Source organism: Callorhinus ursinus, unplaced genomic scaffold (assembly GCF_003265705.2).
Source record: "Callorhinus ursinus isolate GAN/ISIS: 27379988/994484 unplaced genomic scaffold, GSC_fseal_2.0 scaffold37, whole genome shotgun sequence".
Taxonomy (NCBI): domain Eukaryota; kingdom Metazoa; phylum Chordata; class Mammalia; order Carnivora; family Otariidae; genus Callorhinus; species Callorhinus ursinus.
Genome location: NW_027397099.1, coordinates 6869683 through 6894641, shown reverse-complemented (window position 1 = coordinate 6894641; position 24959 = coordinate 6869683). Strand labels below are relative to the sequence as shown.

At 38.5% G+C, this 24959-nt stretch overlaps 1 protein-coding gene and 1 pseudogene across 2 annotated transcripts; one reads left to right on the top strand and one right to left on the bottom strand.

The window, feature by feature from the left end:
* Positions 1-45: 45 nt before the first annotated feature.
* NAE1 (NEDD8 activating enzyme E1 subunit 1) lies at positions 46-24959 on the bottom strand. 2 transcript variants are annotated; one of them, XM_025889011.2, is made up of 20 exons: positions 24803-24959; positions 21995-22098; positions 21846-21906; positions 20452-20482; positions 19671-19742; positions 19228-19307; positions 17881-17990; positions 14356-14465; positions 13432-13494; positions 12970-13033; positions 12390-12481; positions 10290-10349; positions 10068-10201; positions 8007-8082; positions 7655-7694; positions 6113-6199; positions 5506-5598; positions 2623-2737; positions 2488-2537; positions 46-288 (listed from the first exon to the last, which is right to left on the bottom strand). In XM_025889011.2, exons 1-20 carry the CDS (start codon positions 24853-24855, stop codon positions 179-181), a joined length of 1605 nt encoding a protein of 534 aa, XP_025744796.1. In that variant the 5' UTR covers positions 24856-24959; the 3' UTR covers positions 46-178. The 2 variants fall into 2 exon arrangements, with proteins under 2 accessions (XP_025744796.1, XP_073736279.1); XM_073880178.1 differs by lacking the exons at positions 20452-20482; positions 24803-24959 and having other exon boundaries at positions 21995-22065.
* LOC112836882 (cytochrome c pseudogene) lies at positions 14626-14938 on the top strand (annotated as a pseudogene).

The following is a 24959-nucleotide window of genomic DNA, read 5'->3' as shown; positions in this document are numbered from 1 at the left end:
CTGAGAAAACGACTGCTTCCTTCCCCCACAAAGAACAAGACTACATTATTACAAATGAGAAAAATGTTTATTAAGGAAACAATTTAACAGTTCTCCCTTACTAGAATTTTACAAACTAGAGCACAAGCTGAAGGCAATTACAGTTTAAATCATTAACACACTACATAGGATGTTTATTCTACAACTGGAAAGTTGCTGAGGTTTGTGACATGCCACTGTAAATGTAAGTATTATTAAAAATTACAAATTGTTTGGTGATTATTTTGATAACCTCCTGAGCAGCAGCTCCTGCAAGGAAAAAGGAGAAAAGCAAATCTTTGAAAAAGGTAAATTTCAAGTTATATAAAAATATCCAACTCTGTAAAGAAAACCTTTCCTTTCCAAAAGCAAAGGTGTTTAAAAATAAGCCAAAACAGTCATAGCTTACTGAAGCACATCAAAATCAAGAACTGCAATTTTTTTATAACTATATTATTATAGGAACAAATTTTGTCCTAGACATTCACACTTTGGGATATTATGCCACAATTTAAAAGAATGAAGTATTACTGTGGTTTTGAATGGCTGATGATATTTTAGTAAAGTCAAAACAGTAGTATGGTTGATAGTGCTTTTTAAAAAAATACATATAGACAGAAAAGATTCTCGAAGATGATCCTTATATTACATTTAAATTTTACCCTGTGCCTACTTTACTTTAATAAAATGGAATAAAGGTATATTTGTTCTTTTTTTTTTAAGATTTTATTTATTTATTTGAGAGAGAGGACATGAGAGGGGGGAGGGTCAGAGGGAGAAGCAGACTCCCTGCTGAGCAGGGAACCCGATGCTGTGGGACTCGATCCCGGGACTCCAGGATCATGACCTGAGCTGAAGGCAGTCACTTAACCAACTGAGCCACCCAGGCGCGCAAAGGTATATCTGTTCTAAATACATTTGTAATTTGGAAACAATCTGTATTAAATACCGCCAGGCTGCTATACTCAGTAACAGTCCTTTTTTTTTTTTAAAGATTTACTTATTTATTTATTTGAGAGAGAGAGAATGAGAGACAGAGAGCATGAGAGGGAAGAGGGTCAGAGGGAGAAGGAGACTCCCCGCTGAGCAGGGAGCCCGATGCGGGACTCGATCCCGGGACCCCAGGATCATGACCGGAGCCGAAGGCAGTCGCCCAACCAACTGAGCCACCCAGGCGCCCTCAGTAACAGTCTTATACAGTAACAAGTTTTGAGTAACTAATCAAAGCAAACAATAGAAAAAAACAAAACTACAGAGAAAAAAAATTCTTCATCTATTATAATATGAAGGTTCATCTTTCACAAACATTCATTGATTCAATAAAATATGAGACTCTATTATGTACCAGAAACTCTTCTAGGCACTAGGGATAAAGAACAAAAGATACAAATCCTCACCCTCTTAGATCTTACTTTTTAGCAGTAAGGGAGAGATAATTTACAAATAAGTAAAATTTATAGTAAGTGAAATGACTCTAAGTGCTAAGGAGAAAAAGCAAGAAAGGGGGATATATATGAGTGCAAGAGGAGTGACGCAGTTTTAAACTGGGGAGTCAGGAATGGCCTCATATAACATTTTAACAAAGGGAAGATAACATTTTAACAAAGACCTGAAAGAAGTGGAATATAACCGTGTTGTGCAGAATACAGAACACGTTATGGACTAAATGTCCTCAAAATTCATGTTAAATCCTTAATACCTAATGTGGTAGTATTTGGAATTGAAGATGGTATGGGGGTCTTTGGGAGGTAAATAGGGTCATGGGGTAGGGCCCTCATGATGGGTTTAGTGCCCACATAAGACATCAGGGAGCTTGTGTCCCATCTGTCCTCCCTGAACAAAGACAAGGTTATATAATGGCACACAGCAAGATGGTAGCCACCTACAAGCCACAAACAGGCCTCACCAGAAACCAACTGCCCTGGCCCTGGCCTTGGACTTCTAGCCTCCAGGGAGTTTTTATGAAAGAGATGCTAACTTTCACTTGGGCCTTGAAGAACAGGTAGATTTTAGACATGCAAGAAATAGGGAGATTTAAGGCAAATGGGCCCTGAGGGTTAAGGATTGTAGGAGCAGGAAATCATAGGGCATGTCTCCTGGAAAAGGAAATAACTTGAAAAAACCAAGGCCAGAAAGGCTGAGTGGAACCACAACACAGTGTGTTTTTAATGTCAAATCAAGGACTCTGGACCTGTTTTCTGAAGATCATTGTAGTGTGTATGTGTTACTGCCAGGGCAGAGGGTTAGTTAAGCGAGAGACATGATCAGAGCTATGCTTTAGGAAGATCAATGACACTTCACTTTAAGATGGACAGCAGTGGGAGATGAAAAGCAGAGAGATCAGTGAAATAATCTAATAACACAATATCCTGCCTCACTGACTCCCCTAGTTAAAACAGCTCAGAAAACAAAACTTCCTAACTGTATTGTGTTACCACAAATGCCAGTATTCTCATCTGTGGAACTCACCCCCTAAGAACGCAGCAATGGTATGTGGCTCAGCAGCTCCGTATCGGCAACTACAGAAAGAGATGGAGACATGAACTTAGATTAGCCTTTTGACAAGACAGGTATTATCTTTCCTATGCCCTAAAAAATACTCACAATTCATGGACATAGTCATCTTTCACCATTACAGATAATCCATTTTCCTGAAGGAAGCCAGTGAGACAAGACTTCAGCTTTCCTATATCTTCTTCAACTTGGTAGTTAGATACCCCTAAAAATACATATGTAGGTTAATTTTCATTAAAATGAATAATGAAATTCAAAACCAATGGCTATCTACTTTTCTAAATCCAGTTTTAGGTGTTCTAGTCAAAAGAGTAAGGAATGAAACTGAAGTAAGAACAAAAACAAGGGTAAGTACAAGACCAATATTTACAACTATCACAAAGCTGTAACAATCAAAGAAACCACCTGAAACCTATTAAAATTTCAAGTTTGAGGGCGCCTGGGTGGCTCAGTTGGTTAAGCGACTGCCTTCGGCTCAGGTCATGATCCTGGAGTCCCGGGATCAAGTCCCGCATCAGGCTCCCTGCTCGGCAGGGAGTCTGCTTCTCTCTCTGACCCTCCCCCCTCTCATGTGCTCTCTCTCTCTCATTCTCTCTCTCTCAAATAAATAAATAAAATCTTTAAAAAAAAATTTCAAGTTTGATAACTCTGCTTTGTTTACTGTTCTATACCCAGTATCTAGAAAAATATCTGACACATAGTTAGTGCTCAATAATTTGACAGAAGAATTGAATGAATAAGAAAGTAATGTCCCATTGGTGCTCGGGGTGCCTTGGTAGCTCAGTCGTTAAGCGTCCAACTCTTGATTTTGGCTCAGGTCATGATCTCAGGTTAAGGTCTTGTTCTTGAGATCAAGCTCCACATCAGGCTCTGTGATGGGCATGGAGCCTGCTTAAGATTCTCTTTCCCTCTCCCTCTGCCCCTCCCGCCCTAAAAAAAAATTACGGTGCTTAAAAAAATTATGGTGTTTATTATCCATTTCCAGAAGACTAAATGACACTGAAGACATAAAGCTATAATAGGTAACATTTATTGAACATTAATAAATGCTGGACAGTGTTCTAAGTACTATATATTAATTGATTTAATCCTCACAACAACCCTATGAAGTAGATACTATTATTATCCCCATTTATAGGTGAGAAAACTGAGGCACAGACAGATTAAGTTATTTGCCTGAGTTACTTAGCTCCTAAGTAGCAAAACTGGGATATGGGCCTGGGCAGTTCTTAATGATTATACTGTCTCCAACGGCAAAGCTATTATTATTACTACCGGAAGGAAAAATACAATTGCTGTAATATTCAAGAATTACTAAAACAAATCATATTTTTTAGCCCTTCTAGTTTAAAAACCATCACTACTCTTCCTCATAATAATACCAAGCCTTTATTGAATACTTACAAGGTGCCATGTAGTGTGTTAAGTGATTTTCATACATCACCTACGTAACCCTTACAATCCAAGAGTACATACTATTATCGCCATTCCATAAATGAGAAAAGTGAGACTTGGAAATAGTGACCCACCCAAGATCAAGAGATAGTAAGTGACAGAGTTGAGATCTGAACCTAGGTTCAACTCCAAAGCCTGTGCTCTCTGTGGTAGCTAGTCTCCCGAGATGGCTCCCCAATGAATACTCCTTTGTGCCTTCACATAGTCCCCTCCCACTCTTAATCTAAGCTGGCTCTGTGAAGCCAATAGAACATGATGTAAGTGATGTTGTGTGACTTCTGAGGCTAACTCATAAAAAGCCTTGTATGTTCCACCTGGGTCTTTTGGAATGTTAACTTTGGGAGAGCCAGCCACCATGTAAGAAGTCTGCCCTAGGAATACAATGCTAAAAGGAAGCCCCAGTTAGCCATGGAGAGAGATGCCTGACCAGCCCTCAAGCAGTTCCAGCTGTTCCAACTAAAGTGCCAGTCACATGAGTGAAAATGTCTTCTTGGATGTCTAGCTCAGTCAAGCCTTCAGATGACCCCAGCCCCAGGCGTCATGCAACTCTGAGAGTGATAACTGCCTAACTGAGCCCAGCCAATCCACAAATTACAAGATAATAATTTACTGTTTTAAACTAGTAAGGTTTGGGATGGTTTGTTATGCAATAAACCAAGAATACAAGCTACTAAACAATACACATAAAGTAATATATATTTGGTTTTTATTCCTTTTCTTTCTGCTGGTAAGCTTGCTCATTAAGATTGTAACTCAGTGGGCATACTACAGCAGTTGGGGCAACAGGTTTTATGATACTCCTAGAATGTACTGCTATGCAGTAATACTGCACAATTAAAATTATCGTCTTAATAAAAATATTCTGGGCAACTGAAGATCTTTTGAGATTTACCAATTCTCCAATTAACTACATTTACAGACAACAAAAAATAAGATTCTGAGCAAAGAAATCCCTACACCTTCAGAGTTTGGAATTCATGTCACTAGGCATACTTCTTATGGCTTACCTGTTCCACTAAATTAAACTCAGTGTGAGTCTTAGAAGTAAACTATGGAAACTAACAGAAAAGAAAAGTTTTATTCTAGGGGCACCTGGGTGGCTCAGTCGGTTAAGTGTCCAACTCTTGATTTCAGCTCAGGTCATGATCTCAGGGTTGTGAGATCGAGCCCCGAGCAGGGCTCTTTGCTGGGTGTGGAACCTGCTTAAGATTCTCTCTTTCTCTTTCCCTCTACCCCCCCCCCAACTCCTCAAAAAAAGAAAAAGTTTTATTCTACAGGCATTCAACCAACATTCTCCTGTAATAGTTTAGAATCAAACATTATTTGCAAATACTTATACTTAAAAAACAAATGGTATTTCCTCACTGAGATGAAGTAGGTATAAACTGTTTACAATGTAAAATTCAAGCACCACTACTGTAAACACCCCAAGAACACCCAAGAAACTTTAAGATTTAATTCAATTTAAGTATTTATTCAAGACTTTATTGTATATGATAATGAGATTGCTAGTCTTACCTGGATATCGACCATGTTGTTTATGAAACCTATCAACAGCCCGTAACATTAAATATAATACTATCTCATTATCTGGATTGTCCATGCTGGAAACTGAAAGGGAAAAACAATTCAGTGTAATTTGGATAATTCATTACATAAAAACAATGTAGAACTGAATTTACTATATACTCCAGTTTCAGGATACAAGGCAATTCCATCACAAAATTTAAATATTTTGTGACAATAAAATAGAAAATGATAAATAATAGTAAAATAAAGGGAGAGGGAGATATGTTAAGATGAAACCCGATGTTCTTAAGGACCATTAGCTAGTCACATAATCTCTAATAATGTAGTAACGTTCTGACTTTAGCTCTTCATATCACATAACTTACTCAGTAACCTAAAGATGATTTCATTATATATTAAGTTTTTATTTCGCAGTTATGATTATTTGGAAGTATGACTACTTCTTGGTTTACAGAATAAAATTTACAAGTACAATATTTACATTATCCTATAAATTATCATCATATACTCACTACTATTAAACACAAAATATTTATTTATACCTCTAAAATTAATTAAAACTAGTAACCTAGCATCAAAGGATTATTATACTTACTTATTTCCTCCTTGTTAATTGTATCCAAGCCATATTCTTCAGCTAAGGATCGACATCTTACCACTCGAAGAAATGCAGAATTGGTGCCTGAATACAGGAAAGACATGGAAGTAAACAGTTGAGATGTGAATATTCCAAATCACAAGTCACTCTAAGAACAGGAAATTCTGTATATACTCTTTACAGACATGGAAATGTGAAGAAATGCCTCTTTGGCTCTCATGGTTAGCAGAGAAGGCACTAGAACACAAATCATCTGAAATTCATATCCTTGGCAGTACAACTAGCTCAGCAGTGAGTAAGTAGGTGATGGCACCTCTCTGAGCTTGCTTTCATTTGTAAAATGGGGATATTACCTTTGAAAGTTGTTCTGTGGATCAAATGTGCAAGTGTATCAAGTGCATACCTCCCACAATACCTGATAGGACTCAGTGAAGTCATTTTTATCATTATTATGGATAAGTAGTCCTAAAGGAGAGCATTATATATATTGTGCGCTTTATATATGTTAAAACTTTCTTAAAAAACCCTTTGTATTATGGAAATTTTCAAACATAACCCAAAGTAGACAGAATTAACTTTCAAGTACCCAACATCCAGCTTCTAATCTGGTATTATAAAAGCTAGTAGAGCAAACACAAATTCAAAAACAAGGTACAAGATTGGTAATGAAACAAAACATTAAAAATAAGCTTCAACAAGCACTATGGAAGAGTCATTAAAGGAAGAACATGGATAAATACATTTTAAAGCTGGGGAACATACAAAATATAGACTTTTGCAGAAGCTTAGGGCAGTACCTACAGGGAAAAATTCTCAGACAGCATGTAAAACAAATTTTATTATTCTTAAACTGATTCTTTTTTTTTTAGATTTTATTTCTTTATTTGAGACAGAGCACAGGGGGAGAGGAAGAGAGCACAGAGGGAGAGGGAGAAGCAGAATCCTTGTTAAGCAGGGAGCCGAACGGACACAGGGCCTAATCCCAGGACCCCAGGATCACGACCTGGACCAAAGGCAGATGCTTAACCAACTGAGCCACTCAGACATCCCTCTTAAACTAATTCTTAAATAAAAGAAAATGTTTTGGGCCTCCTAAGGAGTTATCAAGATTCCAAGAGCCAACCCACTCTGAAACTGAATGGCAAAATTCTTAATTCCATCAGTCATTTAACACAGATCAAAGTGAGTATTTAAACCAATATTTTCAATGTACATGTAACACAAGATTTCACATCCAAAGTCTTCAGATAAAACTTTCCCAAACTATTTAAAAGTAATAAGCTGAAAATAATTCTGTATTAATGACAATTTTCAACTGAACTTCATGTCTTTTCAGCACTGCCATAGACAGATATGCTCTATCACTGACCATCTTAAAACACCCTCTCCTTTTATTATGAGGGGAAAAAAACACCAACTCTTAGTAATTCTTATCTATACCACTGAGGCCATGGAAAATTTTTTTAATTTTAGCCATTTAAAATTCCTGAAAACATTTTGATCAAGCAAAAGTAAGGAAATTGATTCAAGGGGACTTACACAGTAATTTTAATTCTTTCTCTGAAATGGACTCTGGTGCCTGTAAAGAGAGAAATGCAGGTTTTGCTCCAGTATAAAAGAGGAGATGAACACAGACTGCAGCACAAAGCCAATCACTGGGAGATGGAGAGGCTTTCCCCAAGCGCTGGAAGAGCACTGTAAAAACACCTTGTTTCCTTAGTGAAGGCCCTTCTCATTAGCCAGGTAAGTAAGAGATCCCTCTAAAGAAGCCCAGAACCAGGCCACACCCTCTATCTCTAAACCACCTTTTTGGCCTCTGGAGTTATGCAATCAGGCCAAATGGAGCCCTACTGTCCATGAAAAGCACAGTACGCTCAGATCAGCAGCTTACCTGGCCGATAGACTGCAACAATTTGGCAACATGATTACCCACAGCAGCAGCATCTTTCTTTGCTTTTTCACGGTAACTGGAAAAGAATAACAAACAGCTGTTTTTAACAATTTTTAAAGTTAGCAAAATTTAAATATCACCATGAAGCAAATTTCTTTCCTTTTCATGAAAAAATACTGGTCTGGTAACATACAAATGTAAAAATGCCATGGAAATGCTAGCAGCAGCCGCAGCTGTTAGTGGCTGGGAATCTCCCCAGTGTTGGTGATGGACTCTTAGAATCTACTAATGCCTGAGCTCCGTCTATAATTAACAGCAATTTAAAAACTACCCTCCTAGAGGGATCCACGATCTATGCTTCTGGGAGGACCTGACTACGTAGGTTACTGAAGAACATGATTTATCTCCTTGAAGTTAAATCCAAGGAAAGTTAAATACTTCAAAACTGTCTACAGGGACGCATGGGTGGCTGAGATGGTTAAGCATCTGACTTCGGCTCAGGTCATGATCCCAGGGTCCTGGGATCAAGCCCCATGTCTTAAAACACCTTCTCCACAGGCTCCCCGCTCAGTGGGGAGCATACTTCTCCCTCTCCCTCTGCTGTTCCCCCTGCTTGTGCTCACGCTCTATTTCAAATAAATAAATAAAATCTTTTTTTTTTTCCAAAGATTTTATTTATTTGACAGAGAGAGACACAGCGAGAGAGGGACACAAGCAGGGGGAGTGGGAGAGGGAGAAGCAGGCCTCCCGCGGAGCAGGGAGCCCGATGCAGGGCTCGATCCCAGGACCCTGGGACCATGACCTGAGCCGAAGGCAGACGCTTAACGACTGAGCCACCCAGGCATCCCATAAATAAAATCTTTAAAAAGAAAAAAACTGTCTACAAATTCATGTAAAACCTATAAGGTCTATTTACACTTTCATTCTCTGAAGATGACCAGTGTTAAGCCGACTACCTTGATTGTGAGGTCAGACTTCCGTCTATCCTCAGCTGACTTTCCCCAAGTTTTAAATAGTTGAACTTTTAGGCTAGGACAACAAAGGTGTGTTAGACAGTGGCTGAGGTGAAAAATGCAATGTCTAGGGAACAGAGATCTTCTGTGTGACATCATTTGGTCCTTGAGGAACCCAAGTCAGTGGCCCTGGACTCATCAGCACCAGGCCTAAACTACATAAAGGTAATATCCACTGAGATCCATACTTATGACAGTCTATCTGGGTTCAGGCTATTGACACGTAGAGAGCTGGTGTCCATCTACAGTCACAAACTCTTTAAATTATGAAACATTATGATAAAAAATTCATCAAACTAAAGACTCCGAAGTTTTAAGTTCCAGATAAAAGTTCCTATAGGGCCATAGTTAAGAGTATAGAGCTGGGGGGCATCTGACTCTTCTTGGTTTCAGCTCAGATCATGATCTCAGGGTCGTGGGATCAAGCCCTGCATTGAGCGCTACCTCAGCCTCTGTGCTCAGCAGGGAGTCTGTTTCAGGTTCTCTCTCTTCCTCACCCTCTGCCCCTACCCTCCGTGCTCGCTCGCTCTCTCTCCCTAAAAATAAATCTTAAAAAAAAAAAAAAAAAAAGAGTATAGAGCTGGGTTTCATGGGTTCGAATCCTGACTCTGCTATTTCCCAGCTATCTGACTCTGAATAAATTTCCTTTTCTATGTTTCAGTTTCCTAATCTGTAAAACTGGGACAATAATAGTATCTCTCTCATGGAGTTGTTGTAAACATTAAATTAATTAATACATAGAGCAGTTCATAGCACAGAGTTAAATGCTCAAATATTAGCTTTTTATCATGAAAGATGAAAGAAAAAATCTGCCCCCTAGTCAGTAGATGGGAACTCTCTGTACTTTCTGCTCAATTTAGCTATAAACCTAAAACTAGTCTAAAAAACAAAATCTATTTTAAAAAGTCTGCTCCTAAGTTTTTTCAGCTTATTTTTAAAAACTGTTTAACAGATTTGCATTTGATTTCTGATAGAGTGGTAAAATATGTTCATCTGTACTATAAACAGGTTAATTTTTCGTTAAAATAGTTTGAAAACAGTGACTTACACATTTTGCAGCTTTATATATTTGCTTGAATCTGCGATCATATCAGGAATTGTGCCTCGAACAGGTAAATTTCCCTGACCCTCTTTGGCCACAAATTCCTTTAAGGCACGAGCTAAAATCCAAAATGATGGAGTCTAAAAGAATAAGAAAAAAAATTAGTATTAAATGGCATCTGAATTTGACCCAAAGGTTAAGATGGCACTATTTACTTTTGGTTGTTACCTGTTTGGTGATATTTATGCAGTGATCATCATTAAATATATCTTCAATACTGCTTGGGATCTAACAAAGGAACACAAAACATTTACTTATACTAAGAATGTGCCCATCTGTATTTCCACTCTTTCCCCAAATTCTTTTAATTCCTACACTGTAATCAAATACAAACTTCTGATGTGCTTAGACTTTTTTGGTAAAGATTTTATTTATTTGAGGGAGAGAGAGAGTGGGAGCACTTGTGCACACAAGTGGTGAGGGGGAAAGAGAGAGGGAGAAACAGACTCCCTGTTGAGCAGGGAGCCCCACTCGGGGCTCAATCCCAGGACTCTGGGGTCATGACCTGAGCCAAAGGTAGATGCTTAATTGACTGACCCACCCGGCCGCCACTGTGCTTATTAGACTTTTATTGAGAATCAGTACCAGATAGAGATTTGATGAGGAAAGAGAGAACGGAAGGAAGTCCCCTCCTGCCCACTGGTGGCAGCATTAAAGGATGACCAGTTCTCTTCCATCATACATGGATTAAAAAGGGAGCTACAGTAAATCTTTTGATATAGTTACATCTGAAGATATAACAAAGATTTCAGATATTACTAGCAAGCTAGATTTGTAGTCCATGTATTTCCAGCTTGTCAAAAATGTGAAACCCTTACACCCTAAATCAGGAACTACTGGAAGAGACAACAACTCTGGCAAAAATTAGTTAAATTAAGTACTTTTAATGCTGGCAAAAATCATCATACATTAATAACAACAATTGAAATTATAGGCTTTGATTCTACAGCTGTGTGGAAAAAAGAAATTTCTTATTGGTAACTTCGTAACTGGTCTCTCTGTTTCTGCTCCCAGTCCCCTACAGTCTATTCTTCTCACCAAGAACCAAAATGATTTTTTAGAAATATAAATCACGTCACTCCACTCCCTGCTAAAAACGCTTGAATGGCCCCCTCCCGATCCTAGAAATCCTCATCCTCATCGTGTTCTACCCCTCTGTTCTGCTCAAATTTTGTTCATAGCACCTAGTGCATTTATCTGTCTGCTTGGTTCACCATACAGAACCTAACTATGAAAACCTTGAGTTTTTCTTAATAGGGGTAAATTTTACATTCAGTGAAATGAATCTTAAATGTACAGTTCGATGCATTTTGATTACTCTGCATGTCCTTTTAACCATCATCTCAATTACAACATAGAAAATTATCATCACCCCAGAAAACTGACTGATAAAGCACACACTTTTAATTACTCAGCAATATTACCTCATTGTCTCCAAAAAGTTTGTAATGACAGCTTAAGTGCTTTCTTAATGTGAAAGACAGCATTTTTTGCCATTTTAAATTATAAGAAAATTCTTAACTTAAAATACCAGTTGTGTTATTCCAAATTTCCCAAAAACCTCACTGGCAAGACCTTAACAACAAAACAAAGGGCATCTAAACGGAGTTATCCTCCAAATAATGTTTTACAATGTCATTAAGAACGTCTTCCATAATATCCAAACAACTACTGTCAAAAGCAAACACAGGGTAAGATTTAACTTTCAGGCAACACTATTTTGGGCCAGCAAAATATCACCTTCATTATATATTTCCTACACCCAAACTGTTACTATTCACAAATCATGTACTTCAAATAATGTATATAAATCATTCTATCACTAGTATATGCTGAAGCACCGATAACTACTTTAACAAGGACAATACAGTCTTATTAAAACAAGATTCAGTCCATATTATAGATATTAATTTCTAACAACTTTACAGTTTAGGAAATACTAACTTAAATCTAAAATAAGGGCACCTGGTGGCTCAATTAAGCACTTGACTTGTGATTTCAGCTTAGGTCATGATCTCAGGGTGGTGGGATGGAGCCCAGCATCAGGCTCTGCACTCAGCTGGGAGTCTGCTTGGGATTCTCTCCCTCTCCCTCTGCCCCTGCCAAATGATGCACACATGCACACATGTTCTCTCTCTTACTCTTTCTCTAAAATAAATAAATGTTTAAAAAAAAAAAATATATATATATATATATAATCAACTATTTCACATGAGGACTTCAGAAAACACCTTTCTTGTATGAATTCCTCAGCAACACTTTTAATACCTGAGTTGTATTTAGTGCTGTGTTCACATTTTTAATAGCTTCTTCAAAATTCTCTTCATCTTCCGGAGCCCCGTTTTCATTCTTTAGAACTCCTAGTAAAATAGAAATTGGTTAGCAAAAAATAGCCCTTTTCTTCTCACACCCCTTTGCTCTCCCTAACATTATGGAAATAACCTCATCAGATCTTAAAAGGGAGGATTGGATACCGAAACTTAAGAAGAAACAGGCGTACCATTAGGCATTTTTTTATTAATATTAGCAGCTACCCTTTGTTAAGCTTTTACTTTGTATCAGACACTACTAAGTGTACTTCACATTTTATTGTATGAATGAATCCTCACAACAACCCACAAGGTAGTTATCAGCAGCCCCCAGTTCCTCATTCACAGATGAGGAAACTATCATTAGTTATTTAAAAAACTATATGAGTGGCTCCTAAACCTCCCCTGAGAAAAAAAAATAAAACACAAGCTCATGATGGCATTGTCTGACAAAGCAGCTGACAGAAATCCAATAAACAGCTTCAAGCAATTTGCTTTTCAAACTTTATACAACATTCAATTGTATCCCATCATATTACCTTGTCTAATCAAATCTCTGAAGTCTTCTTTTTCTTTATACGTTTTAGGTATTCGTCCATTTGTCTAAATTGGTTAGAAATTTTTAAATTCTATTATAAAAAATCAAAACATGGAAATTGAGAGTCCCAAGTTTCCCCCATTCTCCCATCCACGTGTGATTTCATCAGCAAATACCTCAGTGAAATCAGAGGCTGACTTGAAAGAAAACAAAAACTGTGCGCCATTTCTCTACATTCATTCCCCACTGCCAGTTTCAGAATGACATTTACTGATATTTAATTTTGTTAATAAAAATATCAGTATCAAAAGAGGAACTGCCAGATTTAAAAAAAAAAGCACCCACCTCCTCTATAACCACATAAAGAAAAGAATTAATCTCCCACTTTCCTCCAATGAAATCCTTTATAATAAATTGAAAATACAGTCATATATGGAATTTGTGTTTTTAAAAAAAGACGTACTTCACTATACCACTGTGCTAAATATTTAGCTACAATCACAATCCATGGAGTATGGCTATGGTCCTAAAAATGAAAGAAAAATCAAAGAAAATGTCAGTATTAGTTAACATTAATTAGTTTACATTTATTCTTTATCACATCATCTCATTTTCAACAAATCCAACAGTAATTATGATCATCTCCCACTATATGTAGTATAATGAATGGAGGGAAATGAACTGGGTTAATGAAAATGGCTTTACAAACTTTTTTTAGAAGCAATATCCAATTTAGTCCTAACATGGCAGGTTTGTACTAAGATTGTCCCCATTTTACCAACAAGAAAAGAGTCTCAGAGATTGCCACCTGAAGAGAAAGCTCAAATCTCTTGATTTTAGATACCAATCCTAGGCTGAGAAAACTCTGTTTTCTGGTCAAATACCTGCATTTTAATTAATACATGGGTAGGAAAAAAACCACATACTTCCTAAGTTACATAGTCTATTATAAATATCATTATTTCTATAATGAAATATGGAGTTGCTTTGGTAACTCTTCAAATACTAAAAGTAACTTTCAAGAGGAATTAATTTCAACGCCCACCCACCCCAAATTCACACTATTTTAAAAAGTACATCTAATTGTTTACAAAAGGGTCATGAAGAAGGCTGCTGCGATGTTACTGTCCAATTTCTTGACGTGGGTAGTGATCACACAGATATGTTCAGTTAATGAACTTCTCTTCAAAAAAAAAAAGTTTTCCAAATTTTGGTGGAAAACAAATTTATTTCAAACAAATTAAGTACAATGTTGTCACTATGTAATCTGGAGGACAAGAATATGGATGGTTATAATATTTTCTCACTATGGGGTAATTCAAAAACCTTAGGTTAAAAAAAAATCTTTTAATCTATCTGTAAATGGAAAGTCATACATACTACCAACCTTTTTTTCCATATGATCCAAATCATAAGATTGAAAATGTTCTCTCAGTTCAGGAAATGGCTTATCCAGTCGTAGATCCTCTAATGCATTATCTGGATGAGATTCTATTACTGTGAAACAAATAATCCCAAAACACAGACTTCTTTAGTGATATTTCTGGAATACATTACATTATAGGGACTTAAGAAATCTATAATTTCTGAGAGAGTGGGACATCCAGCTTGCGAGCAGGCAGATTCGTTTTAGGCGTGACAAAAGAGCAACTTAAAAATGGGTGACGTTGAGAAGGGCAAGAAGATTATTGTTCAGAAGTGTGCCCAGTGCCATACCGTGGAAAAGGGAGGCAAGCACAAGATTGGCCCAAATCTCCATGGTTTATGTGGTCGAAAGACAGGTCAGGCCCCTGGATTTTCTTACATGGATAACAACAAGAACAAAGACATCGCCTGGGGAGAGGAGACACTGATGGGAGTATTTGGAGAATCCCAAGAAGTACATCCCTGGAACAAAAATGATCTTTGCTGGCATTAAGAAGACAGGAGAAAGAGCAGAATTGACAGCTTATCTCAAAAAGGGCTACTAAGGAGTAATAGTGGGCCACTGCCTTATTTATTACAAAACAAAAATGTCTTGACTTTTTCTTACGTGTACCATATTTAAATTGATCTCATACACCAGAATTCGGATCATGAATGGCTGATAGAATATTTCTTTTGGACATTCCTGATTTAAATAAGATGGGCTCGTGGTTAAATGAATAGGATCAGCTTTTTGAACTTTGATAGTAATTCTGGTTCAGCAAGTGCTGTCACTGTTTTCCCCTTCCAGAGATTCGATTACAATTGATTAGTAATGGTCAGCTTTTCACAGAGATGGTAAATGCCATCTCTAAACTTATAGATTAGTTTTATATTTAGATTTATATAACTGGTTATACTAATACATTTAAATACTGAGGAAATCCCTTCACCATCTCATAGAACAGCAAGACTCAGCTGTGTTTCAAGTTGTGTTTGTTAGCCTGTTAAAGGCAAGGGCTGAAGATAAGCTGGCAGTGTCCACTTTACCTTTTTGGTCTTAACTATGCCAATTTAATTAAAATTCCCTGCATCTAAAATGTCGCCTTTTGCTTAATGAAAGACATTTTAGTGTGGTTTATGTACAATATTAAATAAAGACTATTTAACACTTCTCACATTTTATAGATGATCTATAAGGTCAGATGCTTTTAAAATTCTGTGTGACAAGATATAGCAGCAGATTTGGCTTGTGGATTCTTCACTAAGTCAGACTAAGTTATAATTCAGGATTGTCTTCTAAACAGCTATTCAAAGACACAACTGTGGAATTACCATATAGGTATGACTGGTAATGGTGCTTTTGCCAACTAGTTAGAAAGGTTAAAAATGAGAAGATATATCATCAGCACAAGTTTGTAAATTATGTGATAAGGCTTAAGATAATTAAAAACAAAATCACAGATCGTGAAAAAAAAAGAAATCTATATTTTCTAAATGGGCATAGGACCTAAAGGTTTTTTTCTGGGTTGTTTTTTTTTTTAACCCAAGGAATTGATTTTATTTTTTAATTTTTTAAAGTAAGCTCCACACCCTATGTGGGGCTCGAACTCACAACCCCAAGATCAAGAGTCACTGCTCCACCAACTGAGCCCGCCAGGCACCCCTTTTCTGTTCATGATTGAGATAAATTTATATACATATATATATACACACACATATATATTTACATTTTTCTAAATGCACAAATCGTAAGTGGACTATAGTTTTAATAAGAGTAAACTCAAAATTCCTCTAGAGCTGAATTTTCTTGCTATTATAATTTTAAAAGATCAAAATTGATAAAATATGTGTTCAGATAGTACTTAACAATCTACCTTTCCCCTCCTATGGTCTTTAATAGACATCATCACCATCTACCTAGACCTCTTTCCTAGAAATCTGATGGTTAAGTAGACATAACAGTATCTACCTTATAAGGATTTTGGAAAGATTACATGAAATAATCCACATTAAGGCAGGAACACAGCCAGCAACGTTAACCCTCATTATTATTTACCCCCTCTTCCCTATCCTTGTAAATGCTTTAGGTCAGGGGCTCAGTCTCTGTCTCTCTCACCTAGTTACACCACTGGAAATTTCCTAACAGCAACCCCTGCCTCCAACCTTTGGCCCTTCAAACCCATTCATTCTCCACCCCACTTCAGGGTACACATTTGAAATAAAATTTTCTCCCTGTCACTCTCCCACTTACAACTCTTAAAGGGCCTACTACCACCTGCCGAGAGCTTATGCCCAGAAGCCACCTCCTAACTGCCCAGGCAGATACTACTCCCCAGTGATACTACCAACACCAGTGGCTATCACTACACTAGCAGAGTTCCCTGGCTCAGAGCCATGCAGGAATACTGAATGAAAACTGGATGATGATTTAAGCTTAAAAATTTCTAAGTAGGGGCACACCTGGGTGGCACAGCCAGTTCAGCGTCCGACACTTGGCTCTGGCTCAGGTCGTGATCTCGGGGTCATGAGACTGAGTCTCGCGTCGGGCTCCCACTCAGTGTGGAGTCTGCTTGAGATTCTTTCTCTTGCTCTGCCCCTCCTGTGCGTGCTCTCTCTCTCTCTCTCAAATATATAAATAAATAAAATCTTTTTTAAAAAAAATTTGTAAGTAAAGGTCTAATATCATCCTTGAGCTGATGCAAGCTTACCTATGTATGACTTCAGTCTCCTAGAACACTGTTTCCTTGGAGCAGTAGTTAGGTAAATGCCTTGCTTATTGTGTAGAACTGTACCTGAACTGGGGGAGCCTAATGCCTCTATGAGAATGGAATGAAAGATCGGTAGAGAAAAGGTGGTATGACGTCTATGTGTCACTGTGACCCACATACCGTGGCTCTCACCTATAGCAGCCCTACACGCCCTATGTGGGTTAAGAGGCAAAAAAAGCTAGGGACTTGTTTTGCTGCTGGGCCTCCTAATAAGATGAAGAAGCTGTACTTGTTGTATCTCCTGCTTTGTACCCTTCTATAACATTAAGTAAAGGAAATTAGATTAATGACTATTGATTCTGATTGCCACTCTGAACCTGTAACCAGAGTTGTGCTGTTAAAATTTACTTTGTAATTTAATACTGACTTTCTATGGGGCACCTGGATGGCTCAGTCGGGTAAGTGTCTGCCTTCGGCTCAGGTCATGATCCCAGGGTCCTGGGATCGAGCCCTGCATCAGGATTCCTGCTTAGTGGAGAACCTGCTTCTCCCTCTCCCTCTGCTGCTCCCCCCTGCTTGTGCTCTCATCAGGATTCCTGCTTAGTGGAGAACCTGCTTCTCCCTCTCCCTCTGCTGCTCCCCCCTGCTTGTGCTCTCTCTCTCTCTCCGTGGAATAAAGAAATTTAAAAAAAATAAAAAATAAAAATAAAAAACAAAATTGACTTTCTAAATTGTCAGGTTTCTAAAACTGTAGCTAAAGCAACCAATGGCAAGCCCCATAGGTGCAACAGACTTACCTGGATGTTCTTTTATAATGATCCTCATATAACCAACTAGTCCATATGTCCTACAGATCAAAAGAGGTATTTGTGAATTCCAGAGGACATCCGCCAAACGTAGTAATGTACTGTAAAGGAAAGCACAATAAATAAGAACATAAGCAACTGGATATAGGCCAAACATGAAAATACTCTAAAATAAAGCAACTTTCTTACTAAGTAATAAATGCAAAGATATATCTACTACATTTATACAAGCAGATCATGGATACACTGAACAGGATTCCACAAGATTGCAGCCTCACAGAAAGTGTATCTCTCGGACTAGAGGAACATGAAAGCCTCCCCTTTTCTATTAGGAAGAATGTTACTGAAAGACACTTCTTAAACATTTCCATAATAAGGAAGAAAATATTTATAAAACCCTTATCTACACCCCCAAGCACACTCTATAATTCTAACTAGTTTTTTTTTTAACTAAAAAATAACCAATGTTTAATTAACTGCTCTAAATATAGTTAAGAAAAGTTTCACATCTCAGTATTTTTCTCTTCCCCAGCTTTTTGATGTTGGAGACTTATAAGCACTTCCATTAAAGGTTTCTGTGGAGTTCAAGAACTTTAAGAACTACAGGGGTACTGGGTAGCTCAGTCGATTAAGCATCTGACTCGATTTCGGCCCAGATCAGGATCTCAGTGTCGTGAGATGGAGACCACACCAGGCTCCATGCTCAGTGGGGAGTCTTCTTGAGATTCTCTCTCCCTCTCCCTCTGCACCTCCTCACCTGCCCTCTCTCTCAAATAAATAAGTCTTTAAAAAAAAAAAAAAAAAAGAGGGGCGCCTGAATGGCTCAGTCAGTTAAGTGGCAGCCTTCAGCTCTGGCCACCATCTTGGGGTCCTGGGATTAAGTCCTGCATGAGGCTCCCTGCTCAGCAGCAAGTCGGCTTCTCCATCTGCCCCTCCCCTTAACTCTAAACTCTCTGTCTCTATCTCTTTCTCTCTCTCAAATAAATAAATAAAATCCTTAGGGGTGTGTGGGTGGCTCAGTTGTTAAGCGTCTGCCTTCGGCTCAAATCATGATCCCAGGGTCCTGGGATTGAGCCCCGCATCAGGCTCCCTGCTTGGAGGGAAGCCTGCTTCTCCCTCTCCCACTCCCCCTGCTTATGTTCCTGCTCTCGCTATCTCTGTCAAATAAATAAATAAACTCTTTAAAAAAATAAATAAAATAAAATCTTTAAAATAAATATATTAATTTAAAATTTTTTTAAATGAAGAATTTTAAGAACTATAGTCTTTGCAGAGAAAACAAAACTATGCAAATCTAATAAGAGACTAAAATAAAAATGAATTAACATAAAAATTTACCTTTCAGGAAGCTGAGTTGCAACCACAATGGTAAACCTACAGAAAAACGAAGGATCGTTGTCTAGAAGGTTTTCTGGACTCTAAACAGGACACAGGAAAAAAATTAAACAATTTTATAATCATGTTAAACATGACAGAAACAGTTAAGCTATTTTAGAACAAATGAGGTAACATGTTAGACTCCAGTGTTAAAGTAATTCAACTCTTAAATATACAAAGATTCAAAATTCTAAATGCTGGGGCACCTGGCTGGCTCAGTCAGTATAACAGGAGTTTCTTGATCTCAGGGTCACCAGTTCAAGCCCCATGTTGGGTGTAGAGATTACTAAAATAAACTCAAAATTCTAAATTTCTAGGGCTTTGAATTATTAAAAAATTACATTTCCACATATACATATGTATATATATAGATACACACACACACATATATACACCATATATACCTCTTCCACAAAACTCCCGGAGACATCGTTATTTAATTCTTGTAAGAATTCCATGGCAGCCTGAGCTCGGTTCTTTCAAAAAAAAAAAAAAGAGCATTTGACTTGAATTAGAAAAAATTTGGTTAAAATATAACCACTCAATTTACAGATCAAGCAAACATAAAACTTCCCAAATTTCATGCACAGATATGACAATTCTGCTTTTCACAGTATTTAAGCTGAGGCTCAACCACAATATTACTTTAAATACTACTTAAATGACTATATTATTTGTACCCAACTTTTCTGAGTAGGCAAATGACCAGAAAACCTTGGGTAGCAGGCAGAGATATTTTGGACCACGTTTAGACTCACTCTAACCTCCCACATTTATAATCCTGTATGAGAGAGGTCAAAGAAACAGTCATTTCCATTCAGAACACTGTATTAAGTTGACTATTATGGCTTTGTAAGAATTTTAATACGGAACATACAAAAATAAAAGATATGCTGGCTAACTCTTAAAATCTTGTTAACCAGAATATTCCATCCTCCTTATGTTAATCTCAAGGTTTAGCTTTAATACAGGATACAGCATAAAAACACAGACAGTACGTTTAAGTTCTTAAACTACCAAGCATATAAAGATCTGCGAGATTTAAAAAAAATAAAGCTAATTTAACTTTTTTCTCAGAGAAATAAAAGCTCTTTGAACGTCAAAGCTTTTCAAGCAATCAAAATATAGTGTGGCATCATTAGATGCTCAAACACAACTATATTCTATAATAAACCGATGGTTTACCTTGCCGATGCTGCTTCTTTGAAAGAAAAAACTAGAACAGAATTAAAAAAAAAAAAATTAAGGGCTTCTTTGACTATAAAGGGAAGGTTATTTGTAACACCAGGTATATTTCATTCATTGTATAAATACTAGCTATATTTTAATAATAGATTATAACAGCCTTCCTGGAGGAAGATAACAGAATGAAACTTGTAATCAAAGACCAGGCTAATAAATCAATGTTCCCAAAGTGTGTACCACAGAATACAAATTTCATAAGATGCTCTAGCAGAATAAAAGTTCCCTGGCTTTACAAAGTTTGGGAAACACCATATGTTATATTTCCCTCTTGGAAATTCATGATAAATATATCACATGATATTAAGGTCTTATATTAGAGAAATGTTTAACTTCATTTGGCCCATTTATGGAATCTGTTTGCCCATTTAGCAGCTATTAACATTCCGTAGAGCCAGTGTTCCACAGACCACACTTGAGAAGTGCTATATTGAACTGTTTGCTTTTGCAGGTTAACTAAAACAGCCTTATTCAGGTTTCCTCCCACATACCCTTGTCATGTCTCAAGGCCCATATTTGAGGCTGGGCACCATTTTGTAGCACAAAATCAGTGGCTCCATAAGAAAAAGAAACCTTATTCTTATCACACACTGCTCTAACCAACCAAGTAAGCAAAGATAATAGGACTTTTTCTTTATAGATACCAATAAAAGGGTGCTGTTGTAGAAACACTACCCCCCAAAGAAAAGAGATCAAAGCTCAATATGAACTAAATTCTGACTTTTCTTGAACGTACTCATTGTTGTCATATACTAACAAATACAATGAGAGCTTCCAGCCTCCAAGTCTCAAAAAGAACTTGAAATCCAAATCTGGCAATGCTTTGGAAGTCTATATTATGATCATCTTTAAAAAATAATATACACGCCATCTTTAAAACAGCATTTTTATAGAGACAGTGGAGTATACAGAGAGATATACCTGGACTAAGCTCAGAAGAAACACAAATAAAAGGTAATTTTTATTATTCTTGTAATCCAAAAACACAATTTTTTTTCAAAAATACAATTATTTTAAATTATGTACTAACCCCTAGGGATCAATGCAAGGACTTAGGAATTGTCTAGATTTCACAAATCAAGGAATAAGGACTACTCCTTTGCACTAATAACAACAATGAAGACAGTAATGATGGGTACCTTTTATTAATGGTCTATCTGCTGGACACGTATAATGACTTACTTCATCCTCCCCATAATCCTAAACACAGGGATTATTTCCACCTGAGAGTCAAGTAACCTTGGTTGAGGAGGTGGAGCTGGGATTTAGGCCTTACTCTCCTGTGACAGTGCACTGCCTTCCCTAACATGCATGTGTTTGAAAAGAATAGAACATACTTATTTCCAGCATCTTCTCCGCTGACTTGATTTCCGTCAATAATTGTAAATGAACCAACACCTGGAAGACAAAACAGAGTCAGTCAAGGACACATAATTTCTAGTTCAAAACTGTACGGAGTAAATTTACTACCACAAAACTACATTACCTGGTAGTACCAAGTTTTTAAGAATTTCGGTTCCTGTGGCTGTTGCATTTATTAGGCAAACGTGAGCAGATTCTAAAGCCTCTTGCCCATGATCACCCCACAACCTACAAAACAAGACACAAATTCAACACTTCTAAAACTTCCACACAAATCCAACTTTCTTATTTGGACGGTGATCTTTGATCTTCAAAGTGTTCTTGCATAGAATGGCTGATGATAACCATAGTAAACATGTGAGACAGGAAGAGCAGCAGGTGTTACAGGGACTATATAGCTGAGTAACCTAAGACTCAGACAGGTTGATACTTTGCATGATTAGAAGGGGGGCAAATCAGTACTAAAAACTTGGGTCTTCCAGCTCCTTGTCCATTACTCTTTTCAAGCGAGATAACTTACGGAACAGATATATTAGATATATTCATTAACATTAAAGAACTGCCTTAGACTTAAAACCTATTTGATCCTCTATTTCATTTCTCCTTAAATTACACAGGGCCAGTATATTTACGATCTTGACATAGAATTTATCACTGTGACATCTCCAAGAGTGAGAAAAGCTTTACCAAGAAAACTGAATTATTGTCATCTGGAAAGCCTCATGTTGACTTCTATAGGAGTGCTTTAAAATATAAAACCCAATGCTCATTTTAATAGCATGATTAATAAATGCATACATTATCAAACACAAAGATATAATAAGGATTAGAAATATACGTTAGAACCTGATTCACACTGGCATATCATTAACAGGGCAAGGTGCATGATCACACATGCATCACAGCATCTGGCCCAGTCTGGTTACCTTCACCCAGAAAGCCTTTTATCCTTCCTTGTCAGTATGGGAAGTATGAAAATCATTAGAAAAATGCCACAGTCTGTAGGACTGACAGGCTTTAATGTGCTTTCCCTGTCACCTGATCTAAAACAGATGCCCTGTTATTGTGTAGCCAGTACGTCCTCCAGAGCATATCACAACTATAACTACTTCATTTGGTTTTTTATTTGAGGAACATCCATCTCTCCATTCCACTCTAAACTCCATGAGGGCCCAGATAACTCCCTATGTGCACCGCTGGAGCCGCAAATGCCTGGCACACTGCCTTGCCCAGAGTAAGTGATCACTGAACAGCTGTCAAATGAATGGAGGAATAGCCTAGAAGAACCAGACAGACGGGAAACATCTGTTTTTGTTTTTTTTTTTCCTATGAAAGTAGGGCACACAGAAGACACTGACAGATCTGGTTGATGGATGCTTGGGTACTCAGATAGCGAGCCTAAGAGAATACTGGTGCATCTCTAGGTAAGGCGTTTCAAGAAAGAGGCCAGACAAGAAATCAATCCTCTTTGCTCCCATGCTGGCCTAACTATGGAGAGCATGGCCTGGTTGACTCCTGCCCGGCTGTACAACTTTGCTTCTAGCAGCCTCCCTCTGACACTCCAAAACCGATAACCAATTCTCACTATGCAAAGTAAAATTTGGTCCTTAACTGGATAGGACTCAGCAAAAATTCTCTTTTGTCACAGTTACTTAGTAACCTAAAATATCTTCTCAGCTCTTTCTTGTATGGTTATATCTGAATTCAAAACACAAGCAATGCTAAGAATTTACAAAAGAACACAAGTTGGTTACAAGGGCTCTGTCACCTTGCTTCCTTTCCCAGAAGCTTGGGAGGAGAGTGATGTGACTGAGAACAAGCTCTGAAAAAGCCAGAAGGGCCTATGTTTACACCCTGGCTCAAATACATGGGAGACTCTGGACAAGTTATCTAAGTTTCTCCAAGACTCCATTTCCCCATCTATAAAGCCAAGAGAATGTCTGTCTTCAGTGCTGCTCTCAGAATTAAGTGCCTAAAGCCCCTAATACAGAACTAAGCTGTGGGTGCATACGGGAGTTCCAGGGGACATATAGGGACATACTGTAACTTCTCCCGGCTTGGTGGGGGCGGGGGGGTTCCAAAAAGGATAAGGGCCAAGCATTTGTGTTACTTCCACTGCCTTAACACAAAGATGATGCTTAATAAATAAGGAATGGGGTATGTAAGGAGAAAAGGCAAGGTAGAGGAATTAGCCAAGGACCTGACTGATGGCTTAGACCTGCAGTGTCCACTAAGGTAGCCATTAACCACATCTGGCTACTGAGCACTAAAAATGAGGCTAGCTAGTCGGAACTGGGATATGCCTACAAGTGTAAAAATGCCAGATTTCGAAGACGGTATGAAAAAAGAGATTTAAAAAACCCTAATAAATGTTTATATTGATTAAGTGTTAAAATGGTAATCTTTTGGATATACCGGGTTAAAGAAACTATTAAAATTAATTTCACCTGTTTCTTCTTTTTAATGTGGCTACTAGAAAATGTGTAATTACATATGCGGCTCACAGGACAGGCATTATATTCCTACTGGACAGCGCTGGCTCAGGACAATCCCTAACACTCCGCGCTGCTCTGGGCGGCCGGGAGGGGGTACACCCGATCCCCCAATTCTGCTAAATGAGGGGTAAGCGCGCAGCGGGGTGGCGCCGGCTGCCGCCCTGGTCACCCGCCCGACGCTGGGGCCGCGAACCTCGAACTGCACACCGCGTGGCGGGCGGGCGCACCCCTCGGAGGAGAGTTCCGACCCTCAAGGGTCACCCGGGGGCCCCAAGCCGGGGAGCCCCGAGAACCGGCTCCCCAAGCCCAGGACTGCCCGGCCCGGCCCAGCGGGAGGCCTGGAAGAGGCCCGACCGCGCCGCCCGCTCGCTTAGGCCCGGCCGGGACGCGAAGGAGCCCGCCGGCCGGCCCGCCCGACTCGGTGAGCCCTGGCTCACCTCAGCTGCCGGTCGTACTTCTGTTCCTTGAGCAGCTTCCCCGGTTGCGCCATGGCCGCACCCGCCGCGCGAACAGCCGAGCCCCGGCCAAGCCCGGCCACCACCTCCACGAGCACGCAGGCGCACTGAGCGCCCCTTCGCCGCCGCTGCCTCCCGC

What these genes read in the sequence shown, in the direction of transcription:
- NAE1 (XM_025889011.2), bottom strand. Translation starts at nt 24,855, where the DNA reads ATGGCGCAACCGGGGAAGCTGCTCAAGGAACAGAAGTACGACCGGCAG. An exon ending in TGGATCATATGGAAAAAAAG is followed by an intron (nt 13,495 to 14,355) that starts GTTGGTAGTATG and finishes TTTCATTTTTAG; the next exon opens with GACCATAGCCATACTCCATG. An exon ending in GAAAGAATTAAAATTACTGT is followed by an intron (nt 6,200 to 7,654) that starts GTAAGTCCCCTT and finishes TCCTGTATTCAG; the next exon opens with GCACCAATTCTGCATTTCTT.